Source organism: Labeo rohita, chromosome 18, assembly GCF_022985175.1.
Source record: "Labeo rohita strain BAU-BD-2019 chromosome 18, IGBB_LRoh.1.0, whole genome shotgun sequence".
In the NCBI taxonomy this organism is placed as follows: Eukaryota; Metazoa; Chordata; class Actinopteri; order Cypriniformes; family Cyprinidae; genus Labeo; species Labeo rohita.
This window is the reverse complement of record NC_066886.1, coordinates 13,884,871-13,908,093: the sequence shown is the minus strand read 5'-3', so window position 1 is coordinate 13,908,093 and position 23,223 is coordinate 13,884,871. Positions and strand designations below refer to the sequence as shown.

General features: G+C 34.4%; 1 protein-coding gene across 1 annotated transcript in view; it reads left to right on the top strand.

The window, feature by feature from the left end:
• pard6a (par-6 family cell polarity regulator alpha) overlaps window positions 1-23,223 on the top strand; it is a 38,171-nt gene that overhangs the window by 3,758 nt on the left and 11,190 nt on the right. The window contains exon 2 of the mRNA XM_051135528.1: window positions 6-228. Within this exon, the coding sequence (XP_050991485.1) occupies window positions 6-228 (223 nt within the window). The remainder of the gene's footprint in view (window positions 1-5; window positions 229-23,223) is intronic.

Below are 23,223 nucleotides of genomic sequence, written 5' to 3'. Positions count from 1 at the left end.
TGCAGTTTGAGGCAGAGTACCGCAGGTTTGCCCTGAAGAGGAACGGAGCCGGGGGCTTCCAGGAATTCTACCAATTGCTGCAGACCATTCACCGGATCCCCGGAGTGGATGTGCTGCTGGGATACGCTGACATTCATGGAGATCTACTTCCAATCAACAATGATGACAACTTCCACAAAGCACTGTCCTCGGCCAATCCCCTGCTCCGAATTATCATTCAAAAGAGAGGCAAGTCACATCACATAAAGGTCAAATGGTTGATATTGTTTTAAGGCTTAAAGGTGAAGTGTGTCGATTCAGCACTGCCAAATGGAATTGAAATCAGGTTTGTGTGGCCGTTCACAAGAAGAACCAATCATTTGAGTTTGGGGAGGGGCTACCTGAACCAATAAACCAGTTCCAGAACTTGAACATGTGAATGAGTTAGAGTCAGAACGTATTTTAAAGTCTCTTATGCTCACCAAAGACGCATTTATTTGATCAAAAATACAGTATAAACAGCAATTCTGTAAGAATTTATATTAGAATGTACAATTTAAAATAACAGTTTTCTGTTTTAATTAGTGCTGGGCAACGATTAATCGCATAATATATGTTTGTGTACTGTGTATGTTTATTATGTATATATAAATAAACACATGTACAGTATATATATATCCTTTCCGTGTATATAGTGTGTGTGTGTATATATATATATATATATATATATATAATTGCTGCATAATTGCTGTACTGTGTATATATATATATACATGTACATATACATATACATATATATATATATATATATATATATATATATATATATATATACATATACATATACATATGTATATATATACACAGTACACATGCATATATTATGTACACAAAAACGTTTATTTTGGCTAAAATTAGCATTCCAGGGGCTAAATTTCACGTTTTCAGGGTCGCTTCAACCCGCAGACATGAAAAACAACCGTGGCACAATTAATCGTTAAAACATTGCAATCTAGATTCAGTCACCCATGTGGTCTTATTTCTAAATGAAAACTATTTGTCTAATAAACCGGCACATTCAAAAACTATGAGAGTAGTTTTCATGTTTTGATTTATAGTTATTATATAAACACTGATGTCTATCAAAATACAGTCTGTATTGGAAATCATCTATTGAATGTAATTTTCACTTCAATTTTTTGCTTCAAATAAGGGTTGTTAATTACAATGTCAATTGTAATTGTTAATCGACACTAGGTGGCAAATAAATGACGGTTAAAAATGTGTGTAATTGAATTGTTCATTTAAAAGATTTGTTCAAAAACACTGATTCATTCATTAATGAAACAAGTGAAGCATTTGAGTGAGTCGCTGAATCATGCATTCAAGAGATTTGTTAAAAAATGCTGATTCATTCAGCAATGAAACAAGTGAAGTATTTATGAGTGAGCCATTAAATCGTTCATTCAAGAGATTTGTTCAAAAATGCTGATTCATTCTGTAATGAAGTGAAGTATTTATGTGAGTTCAGTGAGTCACTGAATCATTCATTCAAACAATTGTCATTCAATCATTCAAATTAATAAAACCTTTTTGAATCTACTGTAGCAATTAACATTTTGTCACAGCCTCAAGTAAATGACATGCTATTTTGCTTAGTTCAGAATCATGGTGGAATTGTGACCTCTATTTGAAACCAAAAAAAAATGATTCTCAATTCTGCAAAATCATGCAGCTCTGCGCAGCAACAGTTTTAATGTAACCCAACTGGACTTGGGAAAACGGGTGTAAAGCGAAGATCATTGTAGCCAGTCACAGACAGATCTATTGTGCACATGAACTCAGTGGCCATTCAGAGGTGTTTAAGAATCCACTCTAAATGCTAGCTGGAAATGCTGGTGCCATCACATTTTTAAAATTTCAGAGCAGCCATTTCTTCATTATCACATGATCCTTCAGAAATCTTTCTAACATGCTAATTTATACCTCAAGAAACATTTCTTATTATTATGAACCAGAAAGTTCAACAGAATTATTTGAAGAACATTATAAACATTATAATTGCCACCTTTTGCTTAATTTAATGCATCTTTGTTAAAAGAGTTTAAGTGTTTGAAACATTATTTTTGCATTTTGGTGCTCAGGAACCACACACTTCACATTTAACATTCATCTTAACCAGGACACAAGGGAATTTCGATGAATTATATGTAGCATTTTGGTATTGCTTAATCATGTTATGCATTTTTTGCGCATATGGAAAAGGGATACGGATGCAGCGTAGCTGATGCTTGTAGGTGTTTGTGTGTATGAGAGAGTTAGGCATTAAAATGATGTATCGTCTTTTGCTGTCATATGCCGTTATCCATATTTGACTCCAGAGGGAATAAAAACTCATTCCAGCAGTGTAATGTTGTGCACAAGGATGAGGACCGTCATGGGCTATGATGAGATGTTATGATGGGTGGGCGTCAGCGTTAGATGGTGCCAGTCGGGGCCCATCTCGGTTTCATGGCTGTAGTGGCACTGTGCCAGCCCCGAGGTGCTGAGTCTGATAGCGGTGCGGAGGAGTGATGAGCCCACACCCTCATCTCTGGCTCTCTCTCTTTCTTGACGTGCTTCCTTATATTCTCTTTCCGTCATCTTCGCAACCCTCTCGCTCTCCTTCCTGTTTCTTCATCACTCCTAATGCCTTGTCACTCTCAATGAGTTTTATTAAATCTGAACCGCAGCACTGAGGAAATGTTTCGCTAATGCTATTAGGAATGTTTTTCTCATTGTCAAATCATTCTTCCTTTATTTCATTGTTCTGTTTGTTTACGCCACCCTTTCTAATCCACTGTGAAAGGAACTGAGCAGCATTGTTTAGAGTTTTAAAAAAGTCTAAAAGGGAACTTTCATATTTAGCCAAGGGATTAAATCAGATTAATTGCTTGTTATTGATGTGTAAATTGTACTATATGGAGTTTCAACTAGCTAGTGATGATAAAAAGGGCCGGATAGAATCTCAGCATTTTCTGAACAGATTTTAAAGGACATTTCTGGAATTACAGGGATGTAAACGTGGTAGGATGTGATACGTGAATCTAAAATACTTAAAACATAGTGTGTGTGTTTGTGTGAAGGGTTACCTCTTGAGACATTAGAGAGAAAGAAAATGTGGAAAGAAACGATAAGATGCTTACATCCTGCAGTGGTTTCCGCCACTTTAGCTTCTGCAACCTCTTATGGACGTGATTTGTGAGGAAAAGAGACAGCAATAATAGTCCTGTATTATGTAATCACATTTTGCATAACAGATGGACCTCATTATGTGTTCGTAGTAATTCTGTAATGAGAAACTCGATACTTATTTAGTTTTAAACCGACGTACCTTCATCCACACCCTGACGTGATGAATCAGTCTTAATTGTTACTATTTATTGCTAATTGTTGATAATTACACTAATAGTGCTTGTTTACTATATACACGTATGGGATTGTGTATGCATGATGTAATTTCCCTGCATATGAGAACAAATGACTAAAGGTGACATAACAGCCAACCAAATATTTGCAGATTTTTATTGCCACCTTAGAGATTATTGTCTTAATTGATGTGTGAAACCTAATGCATCAACAATGAAAACAGCCACCCACCTATTAATTTTTTTCTATACATATATATATATATATATATATATGTAATTTATTCCTGTGATGGCAAAGCTGTATTTTCAGCAGCCATTACTCCAGTCTTCAGTGTCACACAATCCTTCAAAATCATTCTAATATGCTGATTTGATGCGCATGAAATATTTATTATCAATGTTCAAAACTGTTGTGCTGCCTAATATTTTTGTGATTTTTTTTTTTTTTTTTTTTTTTTTTTTTTTTTTTTTTTTCTTTTCCTTTAACATGCCTTGACTGACACTTGTAGTTTTATACATCCTTGCTAAAGTTAAAGTTCTTAAGTCTTACTGTTTCCGAACTTTTGAACAGCAGCGTATATAGAAAATAGATACTCAGTGGTGTTACCAGGATGGTCGCCAAGTGAAGTGACAGAGGCTACGTTCACACCCTCCGTTTTAGGGATTGACAACCGCATTTACTTACAGTCTCGAAATGCCCCGTTCACACAGCAGCTTACAGAAGCGTCTCGAATACTGTCTGTATGAATGTGCAACAGGAGTCATAGCAGCTGTGACCAAAGTAATATCACAGATGGCGACGTCCATAAAACAAAGTTTTATCACTTTCTGACACAAGGAGAGTCCAATCAAGACGAGAGTTCATTTATCAAACCTTCATTAACCGACAGCTGCTTTTATATTTGGGTGAAGAGCGGAACATTTGAGCTATGCATAGAATGCAAAACTGACGGGAGCGGCTCCGGATGTGACTGGATGTAAAACTTTAGATGACATGCAGCTCGTTTCACCGTCACTGTAAGTTACCGAAACCACACATTAAAGCACACAGCAAACGGTAGACGCGCGTTTGTGCGGCAGAGGGCTCTCTCACGCTGAATGACGTCACATTTGTGAACTAGCTGTTTACGGGTGTGAGTTCGATTATAGATTACGGTTGTCACACCCGTAATTAACTGTACTGTGTGTGAACGTAACTGTATTAAGGACTCAAATACGGTATTGACAGCTGTTTTCTGCTGCTGTGTGAACGTGGCCTGTGTGTGAACGTACTGTAACCGTATTAAGAACTCAAATACAGGACTGACAACTGTATTCTGCTGCTGTGTGAACGTGGCCTTAAAAGACACATTGAAAAACCATGAACACTGGCACTACCATTGAAGAGTAGATATATCTGTCGGAGCCAGTCATCGCTCAGAGCCAGAAAGTCCATTATAGTACTACAAGGCCGTGTAAAGATTAGACTCCCTGCCCTGGAAACGGTTCAGAAATATCAGCTTGCACAGTGTAAAAAAGTGGCCTACAATTGAGCACTGCATCCTGTGTGACTGAGGACAGGAAAGGCAGTTTGTCCATGTTCATCCAATTAATGCATTTTTGAGTTAAAGGGTTATTTCATTTCCATAATAAAAATTTCCTGACAATTTATTCACCCCCATGTCATCCAAGATGTTCATATCTTTCTTTTGTTGAAAAGAAATTAAGGTTTCTGAGGAAAACATTCCAGGATTTTCTCCATATAGTGGAGTTCAATGGAGATCAATGGGTTAAAAAGGCCCAAATTGCAGTTTCAATGCAGCTTTACCGGGCTCTACATGATCCCAGCTGAGAAACACGAGCGAAACAATATCTAGCGAAGCGATGAGTGACAATTTATATACTTTTTAACCACAAATGCTTCTCTTTCAGTAGCTCAATTTCAAACATTATGTAGTCACGTTGGAAATGTCATGTGTGACGTAGTACCAACTCATTATTTACAAGCGAATGTGCAAAGAAAGTCAAACAAAGAGTTTTTCGCCCTTACTTTTCTGAACTGAAGTACACAGATGAAGAACTTCCCAACGTGATTACGTAATGTGCAAAGTTGTAGACGTGCACCGCAGTGCTAGTGCAAGATGAGCATTTGTGGTTAAAAAGTACATACATTTTTATTTTTAGAAAATGACTGATTGTTTTGCTGCGTAAGACCCTTATTCCTCATCTGGGATTGTGTAGAGCCCTTTGAAGCTGCTTTGAAACTGCTATTTAGACCTTCAATCCACTGATCCCCATTGAAGTCCACTATACAGAGAAAAATCCTGGAATGTTTTCCTCAAAAACCTTAATTTCTTTTCGAATGAAGAAAGAAAGACATCACAATATATATATATATATATAAAAAAAAAAAGATCTGTCACCACTTCTGTTACACTTTTAAAAAGCTGTTTGTCGAGTCAACTTAAAATTTGTTACCCTGGTGCCTTAACATTTTAAGTTCATTCCACTCAAAAAAGTTTAGTCAGTTTTAAATATTAAGTTGTACTAAGTGACAACTTAGATATTTGAGTTGATTCAACTTAAAATTTTAAGGCAGCTGGGTAAGAAACCCAGCTTTTAAGTTTAACAAACCAAATTTTTTGTTTAGCCAACTCAAATATCTAAGTTGTCACTTAACTTAACATTTCAAGTTAACTAAACTTAAAATTTTAAGGCAACAGGGTAACAAATTATTTGTTGACTCAACAAATTGTGTGGGGTTTTTTTTTTGTTTGTTTTTGGCTTTTTTTACAGTGTATATTGCGACTATAAACGCATTTTAAGCAAACATTATCAATAAATAACAATTTAGATTTTAGAACAATCTCACACAAAGCTTTCATATGACTTTAAAACATTTTGAAAATAATGGACTATGTTTACCATATAGTTTTTTAGTATTATAAACTGACATTGTATGGAAAAAGAACTGCGTAAAGCTTCTTAAATTCTCATTTTGTGCTTCACAGACAAAATAGCTGTATATTTAGGACACGAGGGTGAGAAAACAATGACAGATTTTTTACTTTTAGGTTGAAACAGTGTTATTTATACAAAAATAGCATGCTCAGGGAAGTACCTGCCGCTGCAACAGTTCACATCTTGTTTAAAATGAGAAGTGTTGTCCACACAGTTCTTGTTGGTGTTGAAATGCTAACTGTTTGCAGCTAAGAGTATTAGTAAATGCCTATTTTTCTATTTTAAGAGTAAGGCGCTTTAGATTAGCCCCCCCTTGTCCTTGTACCAGCTCCCTTCCCGGTACTCAAGAACCTTGCTGCAGATTTCTGGTAGCTGGTCTTTCAGTAAGGATCTGTTTAATCAAGCCCCGTTTGAAGGGGGAGGAAAGCCACGTTTCCAGAGAGGGCTTATCGCTGTGGCAGCCGGGCAGAGTTTTGGGGGGGCTGTCAGTGGGCGATTACAGCTTCATCTGCTCCGTGGGAGAAATGTCATTTTTCTGCTGTAATAGCTTTTTTTCTGTTGTTGTTGACTGGTTATTTCGACACAGAGAATGGAGGGACGGTGTTAAAAGTCTGGGTTTTGCATCTAGCATTAATGTAGCTTGGATTTTAATGCTGTTGTTCATTGTTTTGATCATTAAGCTCGCATTAACTTCTTCACGTACACATTTTCCAGTCTTTAGTAATGTACCTGCTTATCTGTAGCTCTCACCCTCCTCAGATCATGATAAAAGCATCTGGGTGACAAATGCTTACGTTACGTTCCTTCCCTCTGATCAGTGTTAATAGATAACACCGGTTCATTTTACAGCCTGGTGCTTCACATTAACTTCTCTTATAACGTGAGTTTAATCAAGAGACTGTGGGATACTGACATGATTTGATTGTGTAGTTCATTTGAGGTATATTAGGTCTTTATTGTAGGTAAACGTTTATGCATGATGTCTGATAGTTGATATGTTTATGTCACTAATGTAAAAAAAAGAACAGGAACTAACAACTGGCAGGACACGTTTTTAGGAATGTGGTTTTAAATGCGTCAGTATGATGATGCCTGCGCATTTGAACCGAAAACACCGCCCGCCTGAAGAGCTGCTGTGCTGATGAGCATTTAATATGGATATCTGCTAATATAAACAGCTGGGTTTATGATGTATATGGAAAAGTTCACCTAAAATGTAAATTCTCTTAATTTGAATCATGAATAAATGTCGTAAATGACAAAAAAACACAACATGCAAGTACCAGGTTTGATATAAAAGGTTCATGTGACCAAATTTGAATTAGTTAACATTTTTTTCTGTTTGACCGAAGCAGTTCATATGTCATATGGAATACTTTTTATTGTGCCCCCTTTTTTAATTTCATTTTTGTACTTTGACAAAATCTTTAACATGCTTAAACAGCTGTGGTTGGCAGAAATTCACTGTAAAAACTATGTTTCATGTTTTTCAGCTGGTGACATAATATTAATATACTTAAATGTACACTACTTGTGATGTTCAGCCATTTACAATTATAACACTTAGAGGTAAACAATAAACAGGTTAACTGTAAAAATTACAAACAATATTTACAGTGTGCTGACAAACAAAGAAAGAAAAGTAAGGCAAAAGAAAGATATTGCACCATGTTTTATTCTTATCACATTGTCTTTGTTTTCTTCTGTAAGAACCTTTAAAGGAAGTTCATTCTGTCATTATTTTCTCACCCTCATGTCATTCCAAACATGTGATTTGTGAGATAGGCTTTGCAAGGCAAAAATTTAAGTTGTTCACTGATATGCACTACTGTTCAAAAATCTTTTATTCAGCAAAGATGCAATTTATTGATCAAAAGTACCACAGTAAAGACATTTACATTGTTAAAAAAACAGTATAGACATATTGGGGTCGACTGATTACTACAGATCACGTAGACCGATAACCGATATTTTGAACCGATATATCTGGTGTAAAAATAAAAATTAATGTCAAAATTAGGAACAACAAAGACTCTCAAAAACTTTCTTTAAATGCTTTTACATTATTTTATCGCCAGATTGGTTTTGAAAATGACAGATACCAATGAAAATGCTTAATATCGACACCGATAATTGGCCAGGCCGATAATCGGTTGACCTATAGACGTATATAGATAGAGCACAGGATCATACATAAAAAATAAAATAAAGCACCTCAGTGTTGTAAAAAAAAAAAAACAACAACAATTTGACAGTAAAATTTCTATTTATTGTGATATTTAGCCATTTACAATTACACTACTTACAGGTAAACAATAAAGAGGTTTTTACTGTAAAAATTACAAACTATTTACGGTGTACTGACAAACAAAGAAAAAAAAAAAAGTATCAAGAAAGATAAGACGAAGTCGAAATAAAGATACTGTAATGTGTTTCTTATCACGTTGTCTTTGTTTCCTTTTGTAAGAACTTTTAAAGGAAGTTCACCCAAATGAAAGTTCTGTCGTTTCTTTTCTAACCCTCATGTCATTCCAGACATTTGGTTTGTTAGATAAGCTTTGCAAGGCAAAAATGTAAGTTATTCACTGATATGCTCTATTGTACAAAAGTCCTTTACTCAGCAAGGATGCAGTATGTTGATCAAAAGTCACAGTAAAGACATTTACATTGTTAAAAAACAATACAGACATGCATGTCTGGTGTCAAAATGAAAATTAATGTCAAAATTAAGAACAAGGACAAAAACTTTCTTTAAGTGCTTTTAAATTATTTTATCGCCAAATCGGTTTTTAAATGGACAGATACCGATAAAAATAATCGGCCAGGCTGATAATCGGTCGACCATTATAGACATATATAGATAGAGCACAGGATCATACATAAATAAAATAAAACACTATCAGACAGAATATGTGATTTGTCACTTGTAGAACTTGTGGGAATGTCCTTTTACAGTTTTTCACCTGAAATTGTACTGTAATTCATAGTTTTTACTTGTAAAAAAACCACAATATTTGATAGTACTTTACAGTAAAATTACAATTTATTGTGATGTTCAACCATTTACAATTACAATACTTAAAGGTAAAAAAATAAACAGGTTTATACTGTAAAAATTCCTACTTCCTATTTACAGTGTACCGACAAAGAAATAATGAAAAGCATGAAGAAAGATGAGTCGAAATAAAGATACTGTAATGTGTTTCTTACCTATCACATTGTCTTTTTTTTTCTTTTGTAAGAACTTTTAAAGGAAGTTCACCCAGATGAAGGTTCTGTCATTTCTTTTCTAACCCTCATGTCGTTCCAGACATTTGATTTGTTAGATAAGCTTTGCAAGGCAAAAATGTAAGTTATTCACTGATATGCTCTACTGTACAAAAGTCTTTTATTCAGCAAGGATGCAGTATATTGATCAAAAGTCATAGTACAGACATTTACATTGTTAAAAAATAATACAGACATATAGGGATCGACCGATATGTTTTTTTCAGGGCCGATGCTAATACTGACTATTACAGATCAAGTAGACCGAAAACTGATATTTTCGATATGCTGTAAAAATGAAAATTATTGTCAACATTAAAAACAACAAGGACTCTTACAAGAACTTTCTTTAAATGCTTTTAAACTATTTTATCGCTAAATCGGTTTTGAAAATGACAGATAGCAATAAAAATGTTTAATATTGACACCAATAATTGGCCAGGCTGATTATAGACATATATAGATAGAGCACAGGATCATACATAAATAAATTAAAACACCATCAGACAGAATATGTGATTTCAGTCATTTACAGTTACAATACTTACAGGTAAACAAACAGGTTTTTACTGTAAAAATTGCTATTTTTAAAACTATTTACAGTGTACTGACAAACAAAGAAAAAATTGTGCTTATCAAATTGTCTGTTTCCTTTTGTAAGAACTTTTAAAGGAAGTTCGCCCAAATGAAAGTTCCAAATATGTGATTTGTTAGATATGTAAGTTATTCACTGATATGCACTACTGTACAAAAGACTTTTATTCAGCAAGAATGCAATATATTGATCAAAAGTCACAGTAAAGACATTTACATTGTTAAAAAACAATATAGACATATAGGGGTCAACGATATGTGTTCAAATAGACAGATAACTGATATTTTCAACCAATATATATGTCTGACGTAGAGTTATGAAAATTAATGTCAAAATTAAGTATAACAATGGCTCTAACAAAAATTTTCTTTAAATCGTTTTAAATTTTATTAACAAATCGGTTTTGGGAATGACAGATACCAATAAAAATGCCTAATATAGGTGCCGATAATCGGTCGACCCTAATAGACATATAGATAGAGCACAGGATCATACATAAAAAAAAATAAATAAGAGATCGGATCAGACAGAATATGAGATATGTCATTTGTAGAACCTGTAGGAATGTCCTTTTACAGTTTTTCACCTGAAATTGTACTGTAATTCATAATTTTTACTTGTAAAAAAACACCATATTTGATAGTACTTTACAGTAAAATAACAATTAATATGATGTTCAGCTATTTATTCTGCAATTTTTCACTCTATATGGTACAATAACTTACAGATAACCAATTTACAGGATTTTACTATAGCATTTTTCTTACGGATTTGGAATAAATAGATAGGTGATTTTCATTTTTGAGTGAACTATCCTATTCATATGAGACAATCTGACAGATGTCTAACATTATTATTTGAACTTCAGACAAATGAACTATGAGTTTGAATCGCATTTGGGTTGTCTCGTGAATGTTATTATAATCCGAGTAACACAATCACTACATATATACACAGAAACCGAGAACAAACACAGATGTTTTTCAGGTTTTCTGCTAACCATAAATGTAACAGACTCGCCGTGAATAGATTGATTGACACGAGGATGTGATGTATCCATGAGCTTGTGGGATTATCAGAGGTCCCTAATCAGATCTCGACCCCATCCACATATCTCTGACTGGGGCTTTTAGACCGAGACAGAGATTGATCTGGCTTTTAGCATGAGCTCATCCCACTGAGTGGCCATCCACTCATTCATCCCAGCAGATAATGGTGTTCCCTGAGCAGATGGGGACCAGTTACACACAGCCATGCAACTTTTGGGGCATAATTTTTATTGTGATTTCTCTATTTTAGATTCAGAGGAGGAATAATCTCCCCTGCTATAAATCTGTCATCGTTTAATACGAGCCGCACCATCATTCTTGATATAAAATTGTTCTAATACCTTACCGAGGTTCATTGAGCAGCTTGAAGGAAGTGTTTATCTCAATCCATGAGCGATGAAGCATGTGATCACGGGTATGATGGGTGAATGAAATGAACAAAGACAGACACATTCCTCTGTTGTTTGCAAGGCACGTATACACAAAAAAGCAAGTAGGTTAGTGGATTAGACGGTTTATTATTGTTATAAACAATGTCATGCTACATTTGCATATTTCTTTATTTATTTGAAGTGAGATGGCCTGTAAATGTTTATTTCTTGTGTTCGTGTTTTTTTTTTAACTCTTCCAGTATTGACATTAAAGCATGATGTTGGCTACATCATGGTTGTGGGTTCGATTTCCAGGACACATACAAACTGAAATGTACTTTTTAAGCTATTTTGGTTAAAAAACATTTGCCAAAAGTACAATTTATAGCCACACAGTTTTATATACTATATTTTCTGGAATATATGACCTTTGAATATGAGATTTATACATCACCTGAAAGCTGAATAAATACGTTTCTATTGATGTATGGTTTGTTAGGATAGGACAGTAGTTGGCCGAGGTACAACTATTTGAAAATCTGGAACCTGAGGGTGCAAAGAATCTAAATATCACCTTTTAAAGTCGTCCAAATGAAGTTCTTAGCAATGCTTATTACTAATCAAAAGTTTACAAAATGTTTTCATGGAACATGATCTTTACTTAATATCCTAAAGATTTTTTGGTATAAAATCAATAATTTTGACCTATACAGTGTATTTTTGGCTTTTGCTACAAATATACCCATGCTACTTAAGTTTTGTGGTCCAGGGTCACATATAATTTTTTTAAATGTTTTTTGAAATCAGTTGAAACTTAGTGTTAATTTAATTTAATTTAATTTTATTTAATTTTATTTAATTTTATTTAATTTTATTTAATTTTATTTAATTTTATTTAATTTAATTTTATTTTATTTTATTTTATTTAATTTTATTTTATTTTATTTTATTTTCGCTTTCACAGTGTCTCTGAAGATGCCATACAGGCCCTTCAAAGACGTGGCACCCTTCGCACAGCAAGAGAAATCTCAATGAAAAGATGAAGAACAGAAGTGTAACAAAGCCACTGGGCTTTTTTTCAACTATCGTAGCTCTCTAGGTTTTCTCTCCACACTGAGAACACATGGCTAATAAGAAGACAGGCACTTCAAGAGAGACCCCTGAGCCTAGAGATGTTTTTTTATGTGGCTGTCATGCCTCGAGAGTGCACAGAGGAGGCCGTGTGTTTGTGTGCGACTATATTGAATTCAAGAGAAACCCTGTGTCTTATTAGTAACTGATACTGTCTATGAGCAGAAACCCCCTAGAAGCAAAATAACTTTCACTATCCCCCGTTTTTCAGCCATCTTGTTGTGTTGCGTCCTCAGCTAATAAGTGATGAAGATCATATGTGGCAGGCAGGTGTAAATCCCATTGGCTGTATTGCTGGTTTTAGCAGGAAGTGGAAGAATGGGAAGGATATTCCCCACATGCCCATTCTGTGCACAATGATCTGAGGATTCAGCAGCTGTTCTGCACCCTAGGGCTCCTCTGTGTGTGTGTCTGTATGTATGTGTGTGTGTTCATGCCTGCACTTGTCTATGCTTAATGAGTATGCTATGTATAGTACACAGGGTTATCTGGATGGCATGTCGATGTAACATGCGCCTTCCATGCTGTTTTTGTTTTGACATCTTGGATGATATGGAAACATCATCCCTACAGTTACCGTCAAAAATAATCCATTTGCACTGTGCTGCTTGAAAAAGTGCATGAAGGACAGATTAAAGAAAGAAAAGGGAAAGATTTAGTGGAAAGAAAGCTACTGTAACATGGTTTGTATTTTTAACAGTTTCATTCTTATCACATTGTCTTTGTTTCCTGTTGTAAGGACATTTAAAGGAAGTTCACAAGAGTGAAAGTTCTGTCTTTATTTTTTCATCCTCATGTCGTTCCAAACCTGTATGCTGCTGTTTTTTCCAAGAAAAACAAAGGAGAAAGTTTGAAGCTCTTTCTGTTCAAGGACAGTTCACAGTGACCACAGCTGTCAAGCTGTGAAAAGGTCAAAATAGCACCGTGAAAGTAAACCATATGAATTGTGTGCTATATTACAAGTCTTCTGAAGATAGAATAGCTGTATGTGGAGAAAAAAAAAAACCAGAAAGAAAATGTAATCGTTATTGACAGTCTTATGTTTTTCAAAATGATCAGTGCACCATTGATGTCACTGATTTAAAAAAAAAAAGTTTATTTATTTATTTTTTAGTACTTCTTTTCAGCAGGGATGCAATATATTAGGGAAGTCCGTTTCTGCCACTGAATTAAAAATAAAAAAAACCTGTATCAGTCTTTTTTTCCACCTCAAAACTGGACATTATAACTAGCAATTGCAAGTTTATATTTCCCAATTCTGAGAAAAACTCAATTCTGAGTTTATATCATGCAATTCTAAGAAAAAAGTCAAAATAACACGTTTATATCTCACAATTCTGACTTTTTCCCTTAGAATTGAGTTTAAATCTTGCAACTCTGAGAAAAAAGTCAGAATTACAAGTTTATATTTGCAATTAAACTTGCAATTGCAAGAAAAATACTGAGATACAAACTTCCAATTCTGAGAAAAAAAAGTCACACTTCTGACTTTTTTCTCAAAATTGCGAGCTGTATCCCGCAATTCTAAGAAAAATTCTAAATTATACGTTTATTTCTCACAATTTGGAATTTATTTACCTCAGAATTGTGAGTTTATATCACACAATTTTAAGAAAAAATTCAGAATTGCAAGAAACTCAACTGCAAGTTTATATCACGCAATTCTGAGGAAAAAGTCGAAATAAGTTTATATCTCGCATTTCTGAGTTTTTTCTTGCAATTGTGAGTTTATATCACACAATTCTGAGAAAAAAGTAAGAATTACAAGTTTATATCTCACATTTCTTTTCTCGCAATTGCGAGTTAATATCACGCAATTCTAAGAAAAAAGTCAGAATTACATATCTCACATTTCTGACATTTTTCTTGTAATTGGGAGTTTATATATAACGCAATTCTGACTTTTTTTGCACTTTATGAGTTTATATCACACAATTCTCAGAAAAAAGTCAGAGTTCTGACTTTGTATCTTGCAATTCTGAGCAAAAGATTTGTGAGATACAGTCGCAATACGTTTTTTTTTATTCTTTATTCAGTGGTAAAAAAAAAAAAATTGGCTTCCATAATATTGATCAAAAGTGGCAGTAAAGTCTTTTATATTGTTACAAAAAATATTTAAAATGTTGTTTTTAAACTTTGATTTATTCATCAAAACATTTTTAAAAAGTAAAAACTCAGCTCTGTCATCACAAGAATAAATTACATTTTAAAATATATTCAAATAGAAAACTAATTTTATTTTAACAGTATTACTTTTTACTGTATTTTTGATCAAAGAAATGCAGCCTTTTGAGTTTGAGACTTCTTATAAAAACTTAAAAAAAAAAAAAAAAAAAAAAAACACGTACCTTGTTGAACTAAATCTGTCCGATTTGTAAAATAATCATTCATCAGCCAGTTTTGTGCTGTAGGTGCCAAATTTCATTAAAAGTTTTGAATAAAAAAAAAAAGATTTGTCACTGATTTGGTTCTTCTCTTATGAACTCTCATAAACATACCAAGCAGAACTGATAGGTATTTTGGTTGGTTTCTCCTGCAAAGCTACCATATAGCTTCAGAAGACTTGGAATATAGCACGCAAGTGATAAAGACCATTTTTAGGATTTTTTTTTTTTTTTTTGTCTCTTTTGGAGCTTGACAGTCCCATTCCCTATTCTCTTTCATTATATTGAAAAGCACATCCAGGGTATTCTTCAAAAAATCCCCTGTTGTTTTCCACAGAAGAAAGAAACAATATGAGGAAAAGGAAAAGAGTAGTCAAAGCTTTCATTTTGGCTGAACTATAACTTTAAAAACCAAATCTAAATTTCATTTGAAGTTGTTAGGATTGCACCCACAGCCATGAGAGATGATAACTCCAATATTTGCATTTGTTTTTTCAGTACGCATCAGCTTGGCTGTTGGTCGACAGGTCAATAGCCCAGTGTATTGCCAAGACAATCAAAGAGCAAATGAAAGAACAAAGGCAGGTCTGAGTTGGACTGACCGTTCTGCTCCACAGGTGCACTATCACACGGCCAATCACCATGACAACCATACAAATGAAAGGTGCTGCGTAGTGAAGAACAGAGTGCGAGAGAAACACAGGGGAGATTCCGTGACTGAGATGACATTGCTCCCATTTTTAACTGCATACTTGCTAAACTGGTTGTGGCTAATGTTAGACTGGGTTCTGATAGTGGCCTTTACGCACCACTCCCTGGATGACAAGTTGTTTTTATCTTATATATAGGGCTATTTGTGAGACACACTGAAAAATCGATGACAGAAAGGCATTCTGTATTCTCAGAGAAATATGCATTATGTTAAAAAGCAAAAACATGCACAGAAATGTGGTAAATATAAGGGTGTGCGCTGCAAAATAAAAAAAGAATGGTTGCTCGACCCGCCAGCTGTTGACATGCGGATTATGAAGAGAATGCACGTTGTTCGTGTAGTTCCTCTATAGTCAGCGACGGTGCTGGGAAGAGCTGTTTATCATTCTTTCCATTCAACACATTGTACAGCATTTAGCAGTGGAAGCATCATCACTAGCATGGTTACAAAAGAGCATATGAGATGAGAAGAGGGTGTTTCTATGTCAGCGTGATCTCATGAATAGCAAAGGAACTTGGAGGAATCTGTATTTCCTCATCACCTCATGGAGGAAGTGCACATAGGAACTTCATTTTACTGTTTAATTTTAAACACATGTAGGCAAGCTTGGAATATTAGAACCCAAATTATAGAACCCAAAAATGAACATTATCATCTTTTACTCACTGTCATGTTGGTTCAGACCTTTCTTTCTTCTATACACAAAAAGAGAATATATTGTAGTTTTCCATGCATTTCCAAGTCAATGGGGACTGATGGTGACAAGCTCCAAATATGGAAAATAAGTAAATACATTCATAAATAAATAAGTCAACAAATATAGGGGTCAGTTAAGATTTATGACATTGAAAGAACTTAATAGGAAATTCATTTACTAAGAAAGCATTCAGTTGTTTAAATATTATAGTGAAGACCTTTATAATGTTAAAAAAAGATAATAAATGATGTTCTTTTGAACTTTCTATTCCAAGAATCCTGAAAAATATGTATCATGGTTTGCATAAAAAATTTAAGCATCATAACAGTTTTCAACATTGGTAAGAATAAGAAATTTTACTAAGAATACCAGAATATCAGAATGATTTTGAAAAATAAAAAAGTAATATATTATAGTATAATAATGTAATATACACTAGCAGGCAAAAGATTTTTAATGTTTTTTTTTTTTTTAAGTCTCTTCTGCTCACCAAGCCTGTATTTATTTGATCCAAAATACAGCGAAAGCAGTAATATTGTGAAATATTTTTACTATTTAAAATAACTGCATTCTGTTTGAATATATTTTAAAAAGTAATTTATTCCTGTGATCAAAACTAAATTTTCAGCATCATTACTCCAGTCTTTAGTATCACATGATCCTTCAGAAATCATTCTAATATGCTGATTTGCTTAAAGATGCTTTAAATTGCTCAAAAGTGATAATAAAGATATCTGTAATATTACACAAGAATTCTATTTCAGATAAATACTGTTCTTCTGATCTTTCTATGCATCAAAGAAACCTGAAAAAATTCTACTGCTGTTTTCAACATTTCTAATAATAATAAATGATTTTCTGAGCAGCAAATCAGAATATTAGAATGATTTCTGAAAGATCATGTGACTGGAGTAATGATGCTAAAAGTTTAGCTTTGAAATCACAACAATAAATAGTTTTAAAATATATTTAAATAGAAAACAGTTATTTTAAATAGTAAAAACGTTTCAAAGTCAAAGTGTTTTTGCTGTACTTTGGATCAAATACACTGCCCTCCAAAAGTTTGGAAACACCCCTGACAAAGTGTGGTTTTGGATGATATCAGCATAAATCCTTATCATTTTTTGGTGCAGATACTTTGAAGCAACTTGACATTATCATTGAAGATCAGCAATAATAATTTTCATTTTGATTACATAATAATGGCAATATATACACTACCGTTCAAAAGTTTGGGGTCAGTACATTTTTATTGTTTCTTTTTTTTTTTTTTTTTTTTTTTTTTTTAAGAAATTAATACTTTTATTCACCAAGGATGTATTAAGTTAATAATTAAAAGTTTATTAAAAGTTCATAATAAATAATTTACATTGTTATAAAATATTTATATTTTGAATAAACACTGTACTTTTTAAACTTATTCATGAAAGAATCCTGAAAAAAAAAAAAATCACAGGTTCCAAAAAATATTTGGCAGCACAACTGTTGATATTATCCAACATTGATCATTCTAATAATAAATCTGCATATTAGAATGATTTCTGAAGGATCATGTGACACTTAAGACTGGAGTAACAGCTGATAAAAATTCAGCATTTATAAAAAACATTATTTTATATTGTTTATAGATAATAAAAAACATTATTTTATATTGTAAAAACATTTTGCAATATTACTGTTTTTTTTCTATATTTTTAATCAAATAAATGCAGCCTTGATGAGCATAAGAGACTTCTTTAAAGACTATTACAAGTCTTACTGACCCCAAACTTTTGAACGGTAGTGTACATGTCAGAGTCAGACATGCCCCTTTGCCAGCTGTGATGCCTGGTTACTGGTTTAAACTTGGCCCAGGTTTTTAAAAGATTTTTGGGTCAGCACACCTTAATAGCTTCAACAATTGATTGCCCAGATAATAATGAATTTAGGCCCAGATTATGCAGAGCTGTAATAGCTGCTAATGGTGGATATTTTGATGAATCGAAAATTTAAGTTTTTCTATGTATAAACTGTTTATGTAATAAAATATGTTTTTGTAGTTTGTGTTGTCCCTTATCAGTGCAAAATTATCACAAATTAAAAAGGATTCATGCCAGTATTGTCCAAAACTCCACTTTTTTAGGGCATTTCCAAACTTTTGGAGGGCAGTGTCAATGCAAGCTTGGTGAGATTCTTTAAAAAACATTAAAAATCTTACCGTTCAAAAACTTTTGACCGGTAGTGTATTTCACAAGACTGTATTTTTTATCAAATAAATGTAGTCTTGCTGAGCATAAGAACTTTTTCCCACTAAAAGTTGCTTCATATTAGCAATAAATTCAGTACTACTCTTTAAGGTCACTAGAGTATCGACCAAGGCACTACTAAACTCATCAATAGAAATAATGAAATGTATTGTTAGATAACAAAAGAACAAGGAATTCACTACATGGGTATTTGTGTCACTTTGCATAGCAAAACTTTCATTACACACCAGCATAACAAAAGACTTGGAATGTAGCACATCATGAGTCATACAGTATAGACTACTTTTGTGTTACTTTATATTCTGCCTAGCATATTTTCTGTTCCACAGTAAAAGGTCATACGAGTTTGAAAACACATGAGGGTGAGTAAAAGATGACAGAGTTTTTGGGGGGGAGTGAACTATCCCTTTAATACGCTCAGCTCTTAAGATGTATAAACACTTGTCAAGTAGAAGCGAGCTGTATTTGTGTATTAAAGCGCGCGCGTGTGTCTGAGTATTAATCATTTGGAATTAGCAGCCAGCTCTCATCAGCCTATGAAGTAATCCCAAAAAAAAAAAAAAACATTAGTCCCATAATCATTAGTGCCTGATCAGAGTACAGGTACACTGGACTCACCATCAAAACACGTTATAGCTGGATATCCCATTCTTTTAGATTTCTTTTTAAGAAATTAATTTTTTTCTTCAGCAAGAAGCTGATCAAAAGTGACAGTTAAGATATGTTTGTCACTAGATTTTTGTATAAGTGGCTTTAAACAGTTGTCTATGTGAGCATTAATTTGAAAATAAGTTTAACTGTGTCTGAAAGTGGCTCGGTGTTCAGTCCTAAGTTTGAATGGATCTTAAACTCTTGTGCACGTGTGGAAGTGGGGATTGCCGTTGCTGTGGTGACCATATGGCTGAGGGTTTGTCTCCAGATGGTGCTAACAGAGGATGAGGTCAGACAGTCAAAACCATGCACATGTACCGTGTGTGTGTATGTGTGTGTGAGCAGAGAATCCAGACAGCCACACCCAAACAAAGCCGTAAGCACACGAGACGTGGTGGAAGTACATGGGACAGATGCAGAATTAGACAAACATCCTACATCCGAGATTCACATGAGGTGATAACATTAGGCTTTTTTCACCCTGGCAAGTGGAGCATAGTGCCCGTATTAACAGGACACAGTCCTCACACCACCCTCATAAACATAACAATGCTGCGTACAGTACATGTAGAGGTTTGATTATGTTTTTGTTGTCCATAGTGTGCTGTACTTAGCATAAAAGGTTTTCAAATTGCACGCATATTTATGAAGCAGATGTATAACAGTAAAAGAGTTAAAAATCAAAATGTAGGTTTTCGTTTGCACAAATGGAAAGGGACACTTCTCGGTCACTAGGCCGTGAAGGTAATAAGATCCAGACGGAGATCCACGTGAACACACCTGTGATGTGGCAGTGTCACCTGCCTTCCTCTAACAGCATCAGGTGTCTGCTCTTCTCTGTTCTCCAGCTGCCGCCCTATTTTATTCATCATGACAAGCTTGTTCACCTGTGCTTTATATCTGCCTGCAGTCTTCAGAGAGACTGACAGAGACAACATTGTCCAGAATCCTGGCAAAGGGACAGCGCTGAAGTCCAGACCACAGTTATAGAGGTTTGGCAATGGGACTAGGGCTGTCAATTGAATATTTATTTAGTACAATTAATACTAAATCAAGTTTGTACAGATTTCTTTCAAGAGTGAAACTCTTAGAAGCATATGTTAATCTTAATTAATATATGAATATACAAAATGCATGTTATTGTTTATTTAGTGCTGATATTTCACATAAAGATGTTTACATATAGTCCACAAGAGAAAATAATAGTTGAATTTATACAAATGACTCTGTTCAAAAGTTTTCATACACTTGATTCTTAATACTGTGTTGTTACCAGAATGATCCACAACTGTTTTTTTTTTTTTTTTTTTTAAGTCATGAGTCCCTTGTTTGTCCTGAAAAGTTAAACCGTATGCTGTTCTTTAGAAAAATCCTTTAGGTCCCACAAATTCTTTGGTTTTCCAGCATTTTTGTGTATTTTAACCCTTTCCAACAGTGACTGTATGATTGTGAGATCCATCTTTTTACACTGAGGACAACTGAGGGACTCATATGCAACTATTACAGAAGGTTCAAACACTTACTGATGCTCCAGAAGGAAATAACATGCATTAAGAGCTGGGGGTGAAAACTTTCGAACCTAATGAAGATGTGTACATTTTTCTTATTTTGCCTAAATATCATATTTTGCTGCCCTTAAGAGGCTACATAAGACACTTGCATGTTTCCCAGAAGAAAAAATAAGTTAAATTTACCCTGATCTTCAAATTCAAAAGTTTTCACCCCCCCAGTTCTTGATGCATGGTTTTTCCTTCTGGAGCATTATTAATCTTATTATTTTCTCTTGTTGACTATATCTAAACATCTTTTATGTGAAACATCTTATTCAGGTGCTAAATAAACAAAAAAAATGCATTTTGTATAATCCCTCTTAATTTGGTAAAATAATTAACATTTTGCAGATTCTGAAATGGACGTAAACTTTTGACCTCATCTGTAATACATAATTAGGATTTAATTAACAATTCAATTAATTGACATATTACTTTGATTAATAATTTAATCAGTCGACAGCCGTAAATTTGCATAAAGATATGTGTTTCTATCCACCTTTTTCTTCCTGTAAGAGTGGGTGTGGCCATTTGTACATTTAATGGGTCTGGCTACGGTCTCATCCATGTCCAGCTATTTTTAGCTGTACAAAACAGCTCGTTTTGCAGCTTGATATGCATTATATGGTGTTATACCATATTATCTTAATTATGAACACACTGGTTTTAAGTGCAAAGTTTTACAGTTTTCTCCATGTTGTTATTCTTTTCGATATTTCCTTATAGCAGATAATGACTTATGCATTATAGAAAAAGGTGGATACACACTGAACAAATTACATAAAATTTTGCTCATATTAGCTACATTGTCTCTCAATGCTGGGCCAGCATCGCATCAGCACCTTGTCAGACACACAGCGGCCATTCTCTGCTGGTGAGAGACACTGGCTCCACATTCAGCATGATATATGACTCCGCTAATAACCTACCAATGCGCTGTGTAGGGTCGCAGTCAATAAGCTGTCCATCCTTGCCATAACACTACATTATTAGGTGTTAACGCTGGGTAAATAAGCTCTCCTATACTAGCATAACACACTGCCCGGAGGTAGTATCAGTAAGTCAATAAGCTATCCTGTTCAACAATAATATACTTCACCAAGGAACTGGAGAGGAAATAATGATTCTGATAGTGGTTTGAGAAGAATTAAGGTTTTGTTGAACAGCCCCTGTACCTCAGCGTTGTTTTCTTCATAAGGCATGAATGTACTGTTGACCTCCATACAGTATATTGTCATGACTTAATATAGACACAAAACATAAAATAAACTTTAATACGTCCATATTTAAAGCGATAGTTCACTCAAAAATAAAAATTCTGTTATTAATTACTCCCTCCTGTTGTTCCAAACCAACAAGACCTTCGTTCATTTGCATTGCTGTCTATACAGGGTCAGAAAGCTCTTGGATTTCATCAAAAATATCTTAATTTGTGTTTTGAAGATGAACGGTCTTACAGGTTTGGAACAATATGAAGGTGAGTAATTAATGACAGAATTTTCATTTTACCTATGGTGCGTTTCTTTACTCGGACACCTGTGTGAACTTCAGGCATAATACTCGTCCGCAGACACAGATGTTTCTGTGTGTGCTGCGTCTGAGGAAGTCTCTAAAGTCTCTCTGTATCTTTGTAATCCAGAGAGCAATGTTCACAAAGCTCTGCTCAGTCTGTGCCTGCAGGCCTCAGACACCTGGCAAGAGTTTTGATGTTTTTATTGTATTTTTCAGGTGAGTCAGTGAAAGCTTGTGAAAAACTTTCACCGCAGTCTGGTGTTTGGGGTTCTGGTTTATGTCTGCACCCTATGGTTTAGACGTGAAGTTTATTCGAAATAAGACAAATACTCTGTTTTTCTGGTATTGCGTGAGAGAAAAGCTGGGGGAAGTATCTTTTTCTCTTGTCTAAGCTGCACGTGGTTATTGGTAATACTAGCTGCTTTCTCTCTCAGACTAGTATAATGTGATAAATGGTTCAGTAATGCTGTTATGCTCGTCCGACGCAGAGCTGAAAATGCATCTCAATCTGAACCCAACTAAAACTATACATACTGTATCGCAGTAATACGAGGTTGCTGTGGAATCAGGTTGGTGATAAGTAGGGATCATTTGATTATTTGTATTGTGGTTATATACTTTCAGGTTAGAAGGTTGTTTGAGAGGGTTACTAAGGGGAGGAAATGGGTTTTCATGCTTGATATACATGAGAAATAGCCAAGGGGGGCTCCTAAAATTAATCATTTAAGA